Source organism: Dipodomys spectabilis, unplaced genomic scaffold (genome assembly GCF_019054845.1).
Source record: "Dipodomys spectabilis isolate Male_0828 unplaced genomic scaffold, ASM1905484v1 ptg000061l, whole genome shotgun sequence".
Lineage (NCBI taxonomy): Eukaryota > Metazoa > Chordata > Mammalia > Rodentia > Heteromyidae > Dipodomys > Dipodomys spectabilis.
Genome location: NW_024870738.1, coordinates 3,990,051 through 4,006,942, shown reverse-complemented (window position 1 = coordinate 4,006,942; position 16,892 = coordinate 3,990,051). Strand labels below are relative to the sequence as shown.

General features: G+C 34.7%; 1 protein-coding gene across 1 annotated transcript; it reads left to right on the top strand.

Annotated features, from left to right (window-relative positions):
- Window positions 1-23: 23 nt before the first annotated feature.
- Fancb (FA complementation group B) lies at window positions 24-16,692 on the top strand. Its single transcript, XM_042680479.1, is given in 10 exon segments — window positions 24-84; window positions 1,777-2,779; window positions 3,180-3,332; window positions 4,035-4,127; window positions 9,682-9,804; window positions 12,611-12,786; window positions 14,916-15,340; window positions 15,452-15,689; window positions 16,175-16,456; window positions 16,458-16,692. Coding segments are annotated over 9 exon segments (2,535 nt in total). The 5' UTR covers window positions 24-84; window positions 1,777-1,867; the 3' UTR covers window positions 16,591-16,692.
- The last annotated feature ends 200 nt before the right edge of the window (window positions 16,693-16,892 follow it).

Below are 16,892 nucleotides of genomic sequence, written 5' to 3'. Positions count from 1 at the left end.
GGATGCAACGCGCTGGCGGGAGGTTTGGAGTCACAAAACCCTGTCACCCGAGTGGGACGTCCGTTGCGAGGCTCTGTCGCCCAGGTAGGCTAGAGAGGACACAATTTTCAAGTTGGGCCTTCCGGGACTGGGGAGCGGGGTTGGATTCGCACTTTGCCCCCTTATGCTCAGGCACCAGAAAGAATCGGGCGTCCCCGGGCCTGAAGCTGTTACTCTGTGGAACGGTTGGTTTTGAAGAGCTTGCTGTATAATCCGGGGATTCTCTCTCTTCAGACTGAGAGCTGCTTAACAAGGAAACGGCCTTGAGATCTTTGAACTCTTTATACACGTCTATAAATTGAAATTAAAAATGAAGTGTCTTTCGGTTTACTTAAGGTAGCTCCCAACTGTTTGGAGGAAGATTTGGCATTTGGAAAGACATTTGTGGTTGTACTCGTTCCTACTCATAGAATTCAGTGATAATACCAAATGGCCTGCACTGTTACACAGGACAACACAACGGTTTTCTAGAGCAGAATGTCAACATCACTAAGACTGATAAAGGCTTCCATTTTTGGAGTGGAAACTACAATGAAGTAATAACAGTCCCCATGTTTTCTTATCTTGAGTCAGATATAGTATGCCACTCCAATATCTTTCACCCCAGACTGTTTTATAGGTTTATAGTTTATGAGAAAAAGTGAACACATTGTTGAAAATGTATTTGAATATATCCTTTAAAATATTTGATATATTTTCATTATCTGTAGTCAGATATATTATGGCACTTTAACATCTTTTGCCCCAGACTGTTTTATATGTCTATCTTTTCATAGGAACACATTGTTGAAAAGTTGTGTGAAAATACCCTTAAAAATATTTGAATTATAACTAAAGTTTCCTTTTGGATCCAATGCCCTATGCTGATATTCATCCCCCTGGCTACAACATTTAACAGTCATTACTTTTGACTTACATTACTTGGTTCTGAACAACTCTTGTCACTTCATATCTGTAGACATTTCAGGAAATCCTGTAATGTCCTCAGTTTCCTCATCTATAAAATGGGATATTAATAGTGCCTATAGCATGAAGATATCAAGTGGAATAAACAGTGAAGCAAAGGTGCTAAGAACAATACCTAGCACTACTGTGTAGAGAAGAATATAGTATCTGGCTGTATACCCTGAGTAAGCAATCAGGGAATGTAGCCATTTTAGGTGTCTGGCAAGAACATGGTTTTCACACGTGCATTCAAGTTACAGGATGTTATCTTGATTTTTATTTTAAAACAAGCTTTCAAGTTTCATTTGCTATAACCTGCTTGTTCAAAATAGGGAAATGTATGGGGAAAAAGTGTAGATTAGAGGTTGAGAGCCTTATATCCAAGTCTAGCACCATTGTTGATTAGGACTATTAAGTGTGTGTTACTCTTGCAACCTTGGGAAAGTTTCCTGTCTTTTCTAAAATAAGATTTTCACATGAAAGTGATAATAATACTATTTTAATGAAAATAGTTATAAACATTAAATGAAATTTTGCATGTATTGTACTTAGCAGAGAATGCATATGAATGATTGATTGCAATTATTTATTTCTTCTGTTCATTTAATTCTTCTGTTCAAAAGTAACCAACCAACAAAACTAACAAAAAAATACATTGTCACAATAGTATAGAAGTGTGGACATATTTACTTATGAAATGAAGATATTTCTGTGATAGTTTGCTAACAGAAATATATGGTTTGTTTTCAACTCTGTCTTATTTCATGGCAGTTTTTCTCCTTTCTTTTTTAGGATTTAAAGCATCAACTGGAATCAATTTGTATTTGAAAGCTGTGTCAGTACAAAGATTTGATATTATTGTGGAATGACCAACAAATGAACAATGTCATTTAATCAACAAGAAAGGCTCTTGTGTTATAATGGAGACATCCTTATTTTTCAGCTGTCTAAAGGAAAATTTTCAGATGAAATGCCTGCAGAGATGTCCATATTATATGTCAGTAAGATGGCATTTGATAATGAAACCAGAACATTTGCTCTGAAGTCCACTGGATTCTTTCCCATACAGAATGAAAGCTCTCATTTAAAAATTATATTTTGCAATTGTGTGTCAGATTTGCGAACTGGAATTAATCTCCCTTATATTTTGATACAAAACAAAAAATTGAACAGTGTTTTTGAATATTGTTTACTGTTTCTCCACAGCGACAATAAGTTTGAAAAGTGTCTGAGTTTTAGTCTAGACTATGAAATGAATGAGACTGTAAGAGTCCTTAATGGTCCTTTACTTTTATGGCAATACGTCAAGACACTCTACTGTATCTCTTCCCAAATTGACAAAATCATTAGCATATCAGCTAATTTTTCCTCTATTCTGTGGACAGGTGAGATTCAAAATCTAGGTATAGTTTTATTAGGGCTAATGGAATATACCAGAAAGCCTTTAGAATCAGATTCTGAAGCTTGTAATAGCAAATTTTGTGTGTATTCTCTTCAAAGTCAAAAAGTATTAAGTGATACCTATATTATTCCTCCTGCTTATACTAATGTGGTGACTTACATTCATATCTGTACAACTGAGATTGTCAACAACCAGTTAAGAATGTCTCTGATTGCCCTTACTCGAGTGAATCAACTCATTTTATTTCACAATGGGATCCCGAAAAGTATGTGCCAGCTTCCATTTGAAGGTCCTTGTACAGTTCAACCTTTGGTCCCAAGTGGAAGAAGCTTATTTTTCATTGTTTCATTTAGATCCAATCAAGTTTGTGCTGTTTCAGAAAAGGACTTTCAGGTACAGTATTTAAATAATAATTCAGTTTGTAGTTTTTGGCTTTGTTGGTTGTGTGTTTTGGTTTTGACACAGGATTTTGTGGTGTTGTACAGTCTAATCAGGACTGATAGTCTCTAGAAAGTGCTAAGTCTAACTATCTTTATGTAGTTGTTATAATTCCTTGTGTTTTTTTATTGTGAAAATACCATACAGAGGGGTTACAATTACATGGGCAAGATAACGAGTACATTCCTTGTGTTTTTTTATCCTTCTGTATAATTATTTTAGTTTTTATGTTATCATTTTCTTACTTGTTTGTAATACTGAAGGGAACAAATTATAACTACATAAAGCAAAAAATATTAATTTATTTCACATTTGATTTTTTCCTATTCTTCCTTTAATGTTTTATTTTTTTCAGGTTACTGCGAAGTGGGAAAAATTTAGCTTAGCACTTGTAGATGACTTTCTTGGAAATGGAAGAGAACAAGTGCTGCTCCTTTTAAAGGATTCTTTGAATTCAGATTGCCTGACTTCATTTGAACTAACAGATATGAGTGACATAAACTACTCAGTAAGTTCTGTTTATTTGTTTTATATTTAAGAGTCATTTTAGAAAATGTCCATACATAAAAGCATTTGACCCACCATTTAAGCACTTGTGATTTCATAAGTAAGCTTTAAAAAATTAAGTATGTAGGAGTAGCTTGGTGGATCATGTGGTACAGTGCTTGATTACCAAGCAGAAGGGGTTGAATTCCCCAATACCACCACTCAAAGGAAGTAGAACTATAAATTAAATGTACTTCAGAAGAATAACATTTTGTATCAATAAACATGATCATATGTACTAAGGAATAAAATAATATGAAATTTCCTTTCAAAAGAAGTAATGACTCAAAGTATCATAAAGTCTAAATGTAAGAGAAATTATGCCCCTGAAGTTTTGGATCTATGCAGCAATCTTTCCAGTGATTTTTCATTTGTAAGACTTTTCCTAGGTAAAATACTTTAGGATTTTCTAGAAAATGAATGAGCTGACACTTTGCAATGTAGTATACCAATTTTATCAGGTATTTGTAGTTACCATAGTATTATTTTCAATTATAAGACACTATAGAGAATATATAATTTGCCTTTTATGGAATAATTTATAACACAATAAACTGTCCTTTGACTAGATAAACTATAATTGTAGTTTGTTAGTCTCATGAATTTTCAATTTATTTCAAAATTTCAGTGTTTAAATTTTTTTAAAAACCTTTTTTTTTATTAGAGTGAGCCAGTGGAGTGTAATGATGAGGATTCATTTGACGAACACGACGAGAAACGTTGTTTGGTGATTCCACCTCTGCAAAGCAGAATACTAGTTAGTGTCTGTATTATCCTTTTCCTTTTTGATTAACACTATGGAAATGAGGTAAAGAGTATTGAAAAAAAGGTGCTAGTATAAAGCAAATACTGCTTGCAAACAACACCAGAGTGGTGATTTCTTCTTTAGGGAACAGCTTAACTGAGTTAACACTCTTTACCTACTTGAGCCTGAGATAGGTGGTGACTTTTAGCTTCCTGAGATAACCCTAAAGACACGTTTCTTTTTTGCCTGCTGGTACTGAGACTTGAACTCAGGGCCGCATGTTCTGGATTGGCCATTTGAGCCACACTTCCATTTCTGTTTTTTTTTTTTTTTTTGCTGGATAATTGGAGTTAAGAGTCTCAGGAACTTTTCTGCCCAGGCTGGCTTTGAACTGTGATCCTCAGCTTTCAGCCTCCTGAGTAGCTAGGATTACACCTGTGAGCCATACAAGCATGAGCAATCTTTTCTACCATCCTAATATTCTAATGGCACTAATCTCTTCAGAAACCATAGCTGTCTTAGTTCCAACTTTATATAAGCTTTCCTGACCCAAACTGCAGGTCTATCAAATCTCTCTGCTCTGGTATTTTGCAGCCAATTCTCACTACAAATTTGTCTAAAAGCAGTTCATCAAACTCATGCTGCACCCTGAACGTTGAGCTGGCTTGATATTTCCTTCAGTATATTAATTATTCTGTCAGCTTTGAATTTAGTCTCACTCTAGCTTCATGCATGGACAAAATGTAACAATGGTGCATGGCCTGTAGTACAATTCTCGATAGAGTCCTTCCCATAGGAACTCATGAGCAGTCTTGTAATTTTCTGTATTCTTACTGGTCTTCTGAGCTCCCACAAAAATCACCCATTAAGTTCTAATCCACATTTCTAAGCCTTTCCAAATTCTTCCCACAAGTCAGTGCAAAGTCTTATAAACCACATGATCAAGTCGTTATAGTAATGATGCCACTTCTTTCATACTGATATTCTGTATTGCTCAGTTTTAAGTGTTACGTAAGAATACTTACCATAAACTGGAATGATTTATTTTTGTTCACAATTTGTAGAGGTTTCAGTCCATGGTCAATTGGCTTTTATGTTTGGGACCTGAGGCAAGATAGAATATTCTATCAGTTCCTCTCTGGTGGTGGCTCATACTTGTAATAGCTACTTGGGAGGCTGAAATCTGAGAATCATGGTTTGGAGCTAGCTGGGGCAGAAGAGTTGGCTAGGTTTCATTTACAAAATTGTTTTGATACTAAGTATTGGAACTAGGGTCTCATACATGCTAAGCATGCACTTTACCACTGAGGTTTATTCCCAGATGATTTTACAAAATTGTGAATTGTTTGTAAATAACAGCATTGGTCAAATCTGTCCCATCATTAGGATTATGATAAATAGATTATACTATATTGAAAGCATAGAATACTGTACATCTATCAAAAAGAATAAGGTATATTTTATACTGACTTAATAATTATGCCAGCATAGCATATGAAAGTATAGCTTTAGGGCTGAGAAGGTGGAGTGCTTACCTTGCATACATGAGGCCCTGGGTTTGATTCCTCAGTACCACATAATCAGAAAAAGCCAGAAGTGGCGCTGTGGCTCAAGTGGTAGAGCGCTCTACCACTTGAGCTGACTTGCTGAGGGACAGTGCCCAGGCCGAGTTCAGGCCCCACGACAGATTAAAAAAAAAAAAAGTATAGCTTTATGAAATGTTTCATTTATGAAGTAGGACTAGTTCTTCTGATTAAAAACAACTTAAGGCCAGGTGCTAGTAATTATAAACAACTTAAGGCCTGGTGCTTGTGACTCTTATCTGTAATCCGAGCTATTCAGGAGGCTGAGATTTCAGGATTGCGGTTCAAAGACTGTCTAAGCAGGAAACCCCTTGAGACTCTCATATCCAATTAACCACCAGAAAACCAGAAGTGTGCTGTTTCTCAAAGTGGTAGAGCACTAACCTTGTGGAGAAAAACTCAGGAACAGTGTCCAGGCCCATGACTGACAAAACAAACAAAAACCTAAAATGGTGGATGAATTTTTTTAACTCTTACTAAAAGCTTCAAAAGCTGGGAGCTGGGAAGGAGGCTCATTGGTAGAATCCTTGCCTTGCATGCATGAGGCCCTGAGTTCCATTCCTCAGCACCACATAATCAGAAAAAGCCAGAAGTGGTACTATGGCTCAAGGGCTAGAGCCTTGACTGAAGAGCTCGGAGACAGTGCCAAGGCCCAGAGTTCAGGCCCCACAACCGACAAAAAAAGCTTCAAAAGCTGACAGTATAAGAACAAATGATCAAGTGAATGCTTTCAATGTTGTAACTCTGAGAGATGAACAGAATATTGATGTTCTTTTTGCCCTGGAGGCAGTGGCAATGTTCCAGACACAGGGCAAAAACAAATCAGTCTCTTGAAATACCATGTTTATCTTGGGTCTCATAGGAATCCACAAGAGTTTTTTTTTTTTAATTCAAAGAAGAAATTTTTTGGCATCACTAGAGTTTGAGCTAGCATTTGTTAGGCAAACACTCTATTACTTGAGCCACATACCCAGTGCTTTTTGCTTTAGCTATTTTTCCAATAGGAGCTCACATTTTTGCTCAAGCTAGAATGGACTGAGATCCTCCTGTTCACACTTCTATAATTGCGGGGATGACAGGTGAATGACACCACTTGCAGCCTTTTTTGGTTGTGCTAGCGTCTTGCTTACTTTTTGCCAGGGCTGGCCTTTAACCTGAACTCCCTTGATATCCACATCCTGAGTATCTAGGGCTACAATCACCATCCCTAACAATGCTGTCATTTTCATTATTCACAGGAAATAACCAACACACTGTCAACTAAAAACCGTGTTGGGATAAAAAAAATCCCAACCTTATCAGATCACTTTAATAGGAAACAAGATGAAAGAGACACAGAACAAAATAGCAAAAGCAAACATATTAGAAAAAAAATCTCAAAAAGTGGCAAAGACAAAGAAGAGGTATATGAAAAGTTTTTAAACCATATAGAGGAATGGTAGGTACAAATGGAGGTAGAGGACAAGAGATAATTGACAATCCATAGCTATCAATGTAGTTAGTAAAATTCCATGTATAAGGAGGCCTTTCAGAGACTGACCAGTCTAGATCCCTCTCCCAGCCTGAGGAAACAATGGAGACCCAGAAAGGCCTAATGGCCGGCAGTGCTACAGCTAGAGTCCATTGTACTACACTGTTCTTTTTCCTATGAAGTTTGTTTTCTAGTCAGTCATTGTAGATAGAGTAGAACATTGTGGCAATTTGTGAACATACATAAGAATATTCATAGCATTGTTTATAATACTCCACCACACTGGGTATAACCCAAATCTGTATCAATAAAACAAAAGTAAATTATAATCACAGAATGGAATATTGTCAGATAATTAAAGGTCTACAGTTATTCTTTGTCCTGGTGACTCACATCTGTAATTCTAGCTACTCAGGAGGAAGAGATCTGAGGATCATGGTTCAAAGCCATCCTGGGCAGGAACGTTTATAAGACTCTTAGCTCCAATTAATCACTAAAAAGCCAATAGTGGAGCAGCAGCTTAAGTGGTGGAGCACTAGTCTTAAATGAAAAAGCTCAAGGAAAGTGCCCAGGCCCCGAGTTCAAGCCCCAGAAGCAGCATACACATAAAAAAATCTGCAATTACTTTGTAACCTAATACACATAGAACGATGCTATAATCCAAAAGACTCAGAAACAAAGTAGAAAAAAAAACCCTCTAAATGCCTTCCTTACAAACGAATGGAGGGGTGCCAAAATTATGAAAAGAAGCAAGGAAGTTATCTTAAAGGAGCTAGAGAAGTGTTGCCTTCAGAGGAGAAGGGGAAATTCACAATTGTACAGGGCCCCAGGCAGCTCTACCCATTTGACTTGTATGTAGTTATACAGGTTTTAACTTCACTTTAGTGTGTACACTGTTTTCTATATTGTGCACTCTTCTGTGTGTATGTATGATAGCTCATACTAAAAGATAGAATGCAAGGTCTGGGGTCACATTGTGTAGGATGCTCCTGTATTGGAGTTCCTGTGTTGGCTTTTAGGTGAGTTTTTGTTCATAAGGAGAAAGCAAACATCCCTTAAAATATACATGGGCAATCTGTTGCATTTGCAAATGGGATTGAGCCTCTAAAAAAGGAAAACAAGGTACACTTCTCTACTGCTTTAATTTCTACAGTGTGCTTATTTTTGTTTTATAGCTTTATAACAAAAACCTCATGACATATTATTTAACTTGTCTAGTGATTCCCCATTTTGTCATGGGGAAGGGGATATACTGAGATGAAGAAAGAAGGAAGACCACTGCTAATTTCTAAAGGTTCATTTTCAGTCTGTCCATGTCATCCTTTATCCTATTCTCTCCCATCCAGCGGCTCAGATTTGGCTATATATACCTTTGGTAAAAGGTGAAAGATTTATACAATCTGAAGAGAAACCAGAGTATTTGGCTATGTACTTTTGGTTAGATCTTCTACCCAAACCACAGTTTCTGAGCAAATTAGTGATGGAGTGTGAGAGACATGGGACCCACAAAACTAGATCAACATGAGATGTTTTAAAATACTAGCTAGACATTTTATATACTTAGTATAATGAGATAAGATATAGAAATAATTCTATTCACCCTCCAACTTCTATTCATTGATTTTAAAAGAAACAACAAAACTTGCCTGCCTTAAAATTTAATTATAAAGAAATCCAAATAGGGATTGCATTTTGTTTTTTAAATATAGAAAAACATGTTTTATTAAAGGCCAGATTAATACTTAAACAGCCTTAGATATCCATCTGAGATGAAACAACTTCTATCAGTTCAATGACACAACTCTTTAAATTTTCAGTAGCAAAATATATTTCATGAATGCTTTATCCTTTGTGCTGAAATCTATGGGGTATGATAAAAGGAATGCACTTCTCTGCCTAATTCAGAGTTAAATTTGTGGTGTTTCTTTCCATTAGTTTTCAGTAATTTTTTCCCAGTAGATTTGACCGTAGCCCTAGTTTATTGCATACAAATAAACTTACAAGGAAGTTGTTCTGTGGTATCTTTAAACTTTTGCTGTAAAGGTTCCATGAACAGAAAATTTAAAACTGTCAAATTCAAAATAATCATTTCTATTCATGATGAGATCTGCTATGTGTATGGATTTTTTTTGAAGTTGAAATTGTTTCAGGAAGAAGGCCATGGGATTTTTTGTAATGGTAAGCATGTTGTAAAAATTTGATTTTTATTCATATTGATGGTAAGTTTTTTAAATGAGTAGTTAAATGAATGCAAATGCATTGGTGTGCTCTCAGTTTGATACATAAACTCTATAGTACAGTTATTTGCTATATTTTACTTGGCAGGAAAGTACTTCTTTTATAATAGAGATTCAGTATGTATAAATAAAATAGTTTTACTCTGAGAAGTATTCTTTGCTTTTCTATAGAAAAATGAATTGAATAGTGCATTGGGGGAAAGCGTTTCATGAATTAAGGATATGTCTGGTTTCATTTGAAATTATGTCTCTGGTAACTATTTTTCTTTCTACAGGTATATTTGGGTGTAATTCAGAGATTCAAGGATCTTCTATTGCTTAAGGAAAAATTTATTTTAAAATATTGGAAAACTTTAATAAACGTGATTCGAGATGAAAGTGCACCAAATATAGAGGAGGTAAAATAAATCGTGTGACTATTTCATCATTTTATGAATTGAAAATCTGCAAACAATTGAGATGTTATGTAAATTGGAATTTTGTAGAAATTCTGCTCAGTGCATCAAGAAGAAAAGTGACAGGGATTATAATGGCAAACTTTTATGGATTTAAGGAGCATCTGATTAAGGAGCTAGTTATTTTGCCAATTTGCATGTAATTCTGTAGGGTATAAAATCTCACTTAGTGAAATATTAATAAGCTTGGGAAATAAATCTTTTTGCTTAGAAATGTTTAACAATTAAATTTTTATTTTATTTTGGACTTGGCATATATATTTTAGTAAGAAAAGGTTTCATTGTGATATTTCCATACATGCACACAGTATTCTTTGAGTAGATTCACCTCCTCCACCAACTTCCCATTCCTTCTCTCCCTTTTCCCCACTTTTGAAAACAGTTTTGTGTTGGGTTGTTGGATTTCATTATGCTGTCTTTGTACATACATGTATGGTGTGTGTGTCCTTCAATGCTTATCACCTCTCTGTATCCCCTTCTTTGTTCCCATTGATGATCTCCTAGAGGTAGTCTTCCTTTTACTTTTACATCCCAATATCATTACTGCCATCATCACCATCAGCAGCAGCAATTAGTTAATCTCCAGATCATGGAGAACAAGAATGATTTGGTTTATCTTGCTTAACTTGATGGTGCTATTGATTTTCCTATGCATGATATAATATTTATTTTTCTTTGTGGCTCAGTAGTACCTCATTGTGTGTGTATGTGTATCATATTTACTCATTCATTGATTATTGGGTACTGTAGCTGATTCACAGTTTGACTATTGTGAACAGAGCTGTGATAAATTTGGGTATGCAGGTATCTTTCTCGTGTAATGCATATACCTGTCCTTCATGTATTTGCCTAAAGGTGCTATGACTGGGTTATAGGTAAGTACATTTTTCGTTGTTTTGCGGAACCTCCATGCTGATTTCCATAATGGCTATACCTATACTTTACAATTTGTATGATTTAGATAGAAGCTATTCCAGTGTAATATATATTTTCTGAATTTCTGAATAGAATATACTAAGCATTACACAACTATCCTTTGGCAATGACATTATTTCATTAGGATGTTAAGTTTTCTTTTAGTCAGTGGCATTGTTCATTTCTAAGAGCATTTATTCTTCTGGGAAAAGTCCTGAAGTTGTTTTGTTTTCTTAATCTTTCTATCTTCATGTCGTAACTTTACTTTTTTTCCTTGTAGCTGACCATTATAAGAACCTCTTCATGTACCTTGTATTTACTCATACCAGTATAATAGATTGTTAGAAAAAAGTCATCAGAATTCATAAAAATCACACTTATAGATATTAATTATATACAGAGAAAGACCAGAATAAAAAATATAAATAAGAAATCCTAAACATAGAAAAAATTATTGTTATATTTTAGTACCTCAAGTCACTTCAATACCTAACTGATTTCCCCTAAATCAGCTGTATTTTTGTCATAGTGTATGCCTTGCATCTATATTTCAGTCTTAGGTTATAAATCTTATTAATGCTATCCTATTAATATTGCATTTACATATTGCTGTTCTAATTTCCTGGGGGACCCCACAAAATTCATTGTTAAAGTCGCCTCATTCCTTTCCTTAACTTTCCCCAATAATTTTGCCAATATTAGAAAGAGAAATGAATGTTTAGAATTTAGTTTATCACCTGGAGTAATGGCTCAAATAACAAAGCTCCTTTCTAGCATGTGCAAAGTCCTGAGTTTAAACCCAGCACTACCAAAAAAAAGGAAAGAAATGAATACATTAAAGCCACTATGTTCAGTGTTCCGTATTTGACCTATTCCGTATTTGACTTATTCATTTTGAAACAATTTTTTAAAATTGCTATTGTCATCTGTTAACTATTTCTTTAGGATTCAGATAAATAGCCTACCTCAGATCTTACAACTACAGGCAGAATCACCACTATTGTATAAGTACTCGTTTCTTTACTAAGTAATTACCAGATAGAGACAATGGATAAGTTGTGTTCAGTCTGTTTCAGGTAAAACCCAGTTCTACTACTTGATTGCTACGTGACCTTGGGCAAGTTGCTTAAAATACAAATGCCAATAAAACTGACCTAAGATAACTAGGGTTATTGTAAGAGTGAAATGAATTGATGCATGAATGACATTTAGAACATTTCATAACATGAAGTAAGCACTTAGTATATATTATATATTATTACTTCTACTACTTCTACTATTTCTATCAGTAATTATAATCTATACATGTGTGAAAATGACTGAGTATGGCCTGGACTTCACGAGTAAAATCTAGCAAAAAATTTTATGAACTCTAAAGATAGTTTACTCAGTTTTGTTAATACAAAACTACTGTTATGGGTTCAGTTCAGTTGTCACAGTGCAATACCTCAGCTCCCATACAACCAATGTATACTAATAAAAATGTTTTAAAAGTATAGACTGGATTGCTTTCATTATACCCGTGGTACATATTTTATTGTCAATCTATTTTTAGTGGACTATAGAATTATATTTCTGCTGCTTTTATGTTGAATAATCCGTCTTGTCCTCATCATTCCATGCTTCTGAGTAAATAGTTAAAAAATGCATATAAGTATATATATTTAATTCATAATTTTTATTTTATTAAATTATATATAATTAAATATATAATAGTCTATACTTTATTTGGTGTTTTTAGGCCATAAACACTAACCCAAGGCTGATTTACATTATTTCATTTTGTTATATTGAGTGCATTTTGTAATCACCTACTTAAACTTTTTTCTGTAAGGTACCTCTTGTTCATTTTTGTGGGGAAGGAGAAGAGGAAGAAGAATCTGCCAATACTTTCAATGAAAAGTTGCCAGACGTTTTTCATCATTCAGACCAGCAAATAGAGAAGATATGGTATCGTGTATTGGATGATAATTTAATCGTTGGAGTAAAAACCACATCTTCTTTGATGGTGTAAGTAAGTTTTAACATGATGACACCTTGTTACCCTCTGGTTTGGAGTCTACACTAATAGTGTCTAATTGAAATTAGCACAGAAATGGAGGGACAAAGAGTGAACAAATGCAGCCATGATACTAATTAGATACTATGTTGAAAATGAACTGTATAACTTGTGATGGGAGGATCAGGAGGGAAAAGCTAGAGAAAACCAGGGAAGAGGTAACCCTGTTCAAAAAGAAATGTACCCATTACCTAACTTATATGTAACTACAACCATACTGTACAACACCTTTATAATAACAATAAAAAAGAAATTAAGGCCACCCAGGAAATTTTACAAGTGAGCTAATTTTACTGCTTTGATGAATTCAATATATTTAAAACATCGTTTCAACATATAATCAGTATAAAAATTATTGATAAGATACTGTAGACTTATTTTTATATACTACTTTTAAATTTCAGTTTGTATTTTGTATCTCTAATGCATGAGGTTGACACTAGCCACATATTTAGGACTTAATAGCCATTTGTGTCTTGGCCAACACAGCTGTGCAAGTATCTGTGCAAGTTATTATGAAGAAGATGGCATTTATGAAATTAATAAGTGACCATCAGTAGCTGGAAGTATAGCTCAAGTAATGAAGCTTCTTCATTGTCTCTACTATCTCTGTGGAATTCCATGCAGTCTGGGAAATCCTGTTAGGCTAATTCTTTCTGTACTCTCTATGTTACTTAGCATTTTTTTTTTGTCTGTCCTGGGGCTTGAACTCTGGGCTTGGGCACTGTCTGTGCTCTTCAGCTCAAGGCAAGCGTTCTACCTCTTGAGCCACAGCGCCATTTCTGGTTTTCTAGTGGTTTTTACTGGAGATAAGAGTCTCATGGACTTTTCTGCCCGTGCTGGCTTTGAACTGCGATCCTCAGATCTCAGCCTCCTGAGTAGCTAGGATTACAGGTGTGAGCCACTGGCATCTGGCTTGCTTAGCATATTTTTATGTTTGCTTCATATCTTGATGAGTCTTAAGTAGTACCTTCTGGTCTATTTTTTGTTTACTAATTTACCTTGTTTCAGCTGTTTAACCTCATCATTTACTTTCTGGTTTTTCTTTACTATTTATAATTATTGTAAGCTTACAATAATTATAGTTTGCTCTTTCCAGATCTAAGTCTTTTTATATGCTGGTCCTGAGGCTTGAACACAGGGCTGACTGAGGTCCCTGAGGTTTTTTGTTCAAGGCTAGCACTACCACTTGAGTCATAGTTCTACTTCTGGCTTTTTGCTAGTTAATTTGAGATTAGAGTTTCACTGTTTTTTTTCCTGCCTGGGCCAGCTTCAAATAGAGATCCTCAGATTTCATCCTCCTGATCTGAGTAGCTAGGATTACAGGTGTGAGCTACCAGTGGCCGACTGAGTGGTCATTTTTTATTTTCTTATATTTTCCCCTTATTTCTTTATTTCCTTAGTATGTTTAGCAAACTTTCTTTAAAAATGTTTATATGTACAGAAAACTTTGCATATGTCAAGAGAATATTATAGTGAACTCTCTTTGCCCCTCATTGAACTCTAGTAACAACTTATTACTAATCTTATTTCATATATATCTCCATTCATTCATTACCCCTACCCCCAGATTTAAAGCATGAAAGGTATTATACTATTTTATCTGTAACTGTATCAGTGTATACCTAAAAACCCAAGGACTTTAAAATATATTTAATTACCCACCAGAAATTAACCCTGGTAGAAGTTTACTTTTCCTACTTGTCTCAATTTCAGATTGATTACATAAATCCTGGACCAGTATAAGCTCTATAAATTAGACTTGATTTGTATGTGTGTGTGTGTGTGTGTGTGTGAATGTATGTCAATATATGTGGTCTTCTAATGTATATTTTGAGGAAACTGAACAGTACGTTCGATTTTGATGATTTATCCTTGGTATTACTTAATATATTTTTCTGCTTTCCATATTTTCTTTCCATAATTTCCATTTTCTCTAAATCATTCGTTACATTTACAGTTGAAATAATATTTTCCTAAAAAAAGAGAATGGATTTTTGGTTGTTAATATGAGCATTTAATCATCTATTTGACTTTAAATGTAAAGTTTATAGAGTAAGCCATGCTCTATTTCTTTCAGTTCCCTGAATGATGTGACGTTATCGCTATTAATCGATAAAACCTATAACCCTGTCTCTCGGTTAATTAACTGTCAAAATAAGGTGATTAGATTGACTACGGATTCTTTCTCAGCACCACAAGTGAAGCCACATGAAATAGGATCTGAGGCAAAAAGGATCAAGTTGCCTCACAAGGAAGAGGAAAGCTTTGTTGGTGACCAGCCATCTAAGAAAGAGTGTGAGGAGATAATTGTTGGTGTGACATCATTTTCACCACTTTTATCATTGAATAAATTTTGTTGTATTGTGCTACTACAAACTAAGGAGAGAGAAAATGGTAAAAGTCCTGAAAATCGCTTTATTTCATGTGGCAGACTTTATATAAGTCTTGAAGATCTTTCAAACGAGAAATTCCTACTGACATTTCCAGAGAAGAAACCAGCAGGTAATTTTGTACATACTTTTTAATCATATACTTAATTGAATCAGAACATTTTGAGACGATTTGATAATGCACTGATTTTAATGATAGAACTTGTGAACTATTTCTTTGTAGTGCATATAGAAGATCTTTTTTCACTTCTCACAGTGTTGAACAAAAACTGTTTTCAAGTCACATCATCTGACAGTGCCCTGAATTTAATGAAGATGTGGCTTGTAGAATACATGAATTGTGAAGTAATCAAAGAATTTCCAGAAATATGCGTTTGTATAGAGCCAAGAGATGTCTATGGGACACTCTTCAAGTGGAAACAAAGAACACAATTTGAAGGCATTTTAACAATATATACCAGGTAATACATCTCAAGTTGGAATCAATCCAGAGAAAGGTAGCATGTGTGAACATAGTGAGCATGAGGTCTCCGTGAAGAGTTTGATACTATTGTGGGACAATTCAGAGCCATACCTGGTATATGGTAAATGAATTGATTTGGCACTATTTACAGATTAAAAAGGTATCTTTTAATTTTTGAGTTTCATTTATGTGCACCACTAAATCTCCTTTTACCTTGTTTCCATAGTGGAACTTAAAACCTATTTTATTGATGTTACTACTCAGGAATAAAAATCAAGAAGTACCTTGGTTAATATTATTAACTGAATTGGTATAGGCTATGTACATTGGAAGGCTGTAGTCAGAATTTTATCAATGATCATATGCGGTTTTGTTTTATTTGTGATTATGCTGTTTGCAAATCAATAATAATTGATGACAACAGTATTTTTTATGGCTTTATGCTGCCTTGATTTGGTAAATTATGTTTGTTTTTTATTTCAGGAATCAAACAGTTTTGTTCCAGTGTCTTCATAATCTTATCAGACATCTCCCTATAGACTGTTTCTTTCAAAATCGAAAATCAGGAAGTGAGGATCTGCTAGTTGATTATTCTGCATTAACTTTGGAGAAGGACATAGTTATCCCTGCTTCTTGTAGTGTCTTAACCTTACATAAGTTTGAAAGCAGCTATGTTCAAGAATGTGAAGCAAACAAAGAACAGAGTAGTACCATGACAACTTCACCACAGATAGAGGCTGTAAACCATCTGTACAGAAAAGAATTTGAGGGAGAAACTGATGAAGATGAACTTACAAGTGAGTGGTTCTTTTTACAGAGCGATGACTTTGAAATTACCTGAGATTCAGTTGCAATCAGATGTTGTTGCACAGAAAATGACTCATTTTTCACTGACATAAAGTTTTTGTTCCCTTGTTATATGCCTCTGTTAAAAAAAAAGAACCTATTGTAGTCTACTACAATCTTTAGGTGATGTATAAAATTGTATTCTTTATAGAGTAGCAGTTCTCCTGTGGTGCTATTTTCCCTTCCCCCAGAATTCCTACCTCTCATTACCAGGGACCTTTGACAATGTCTGGGGACATTTTTTTTGTTACATGGACATTCATAAGAACCAAGATAAGACACTATTAACTTATACTAGTGACATTTTAGTCTGTATTATCAGTTGTAGAAGGCTTTCCTGTGCATAGTAGGAGGT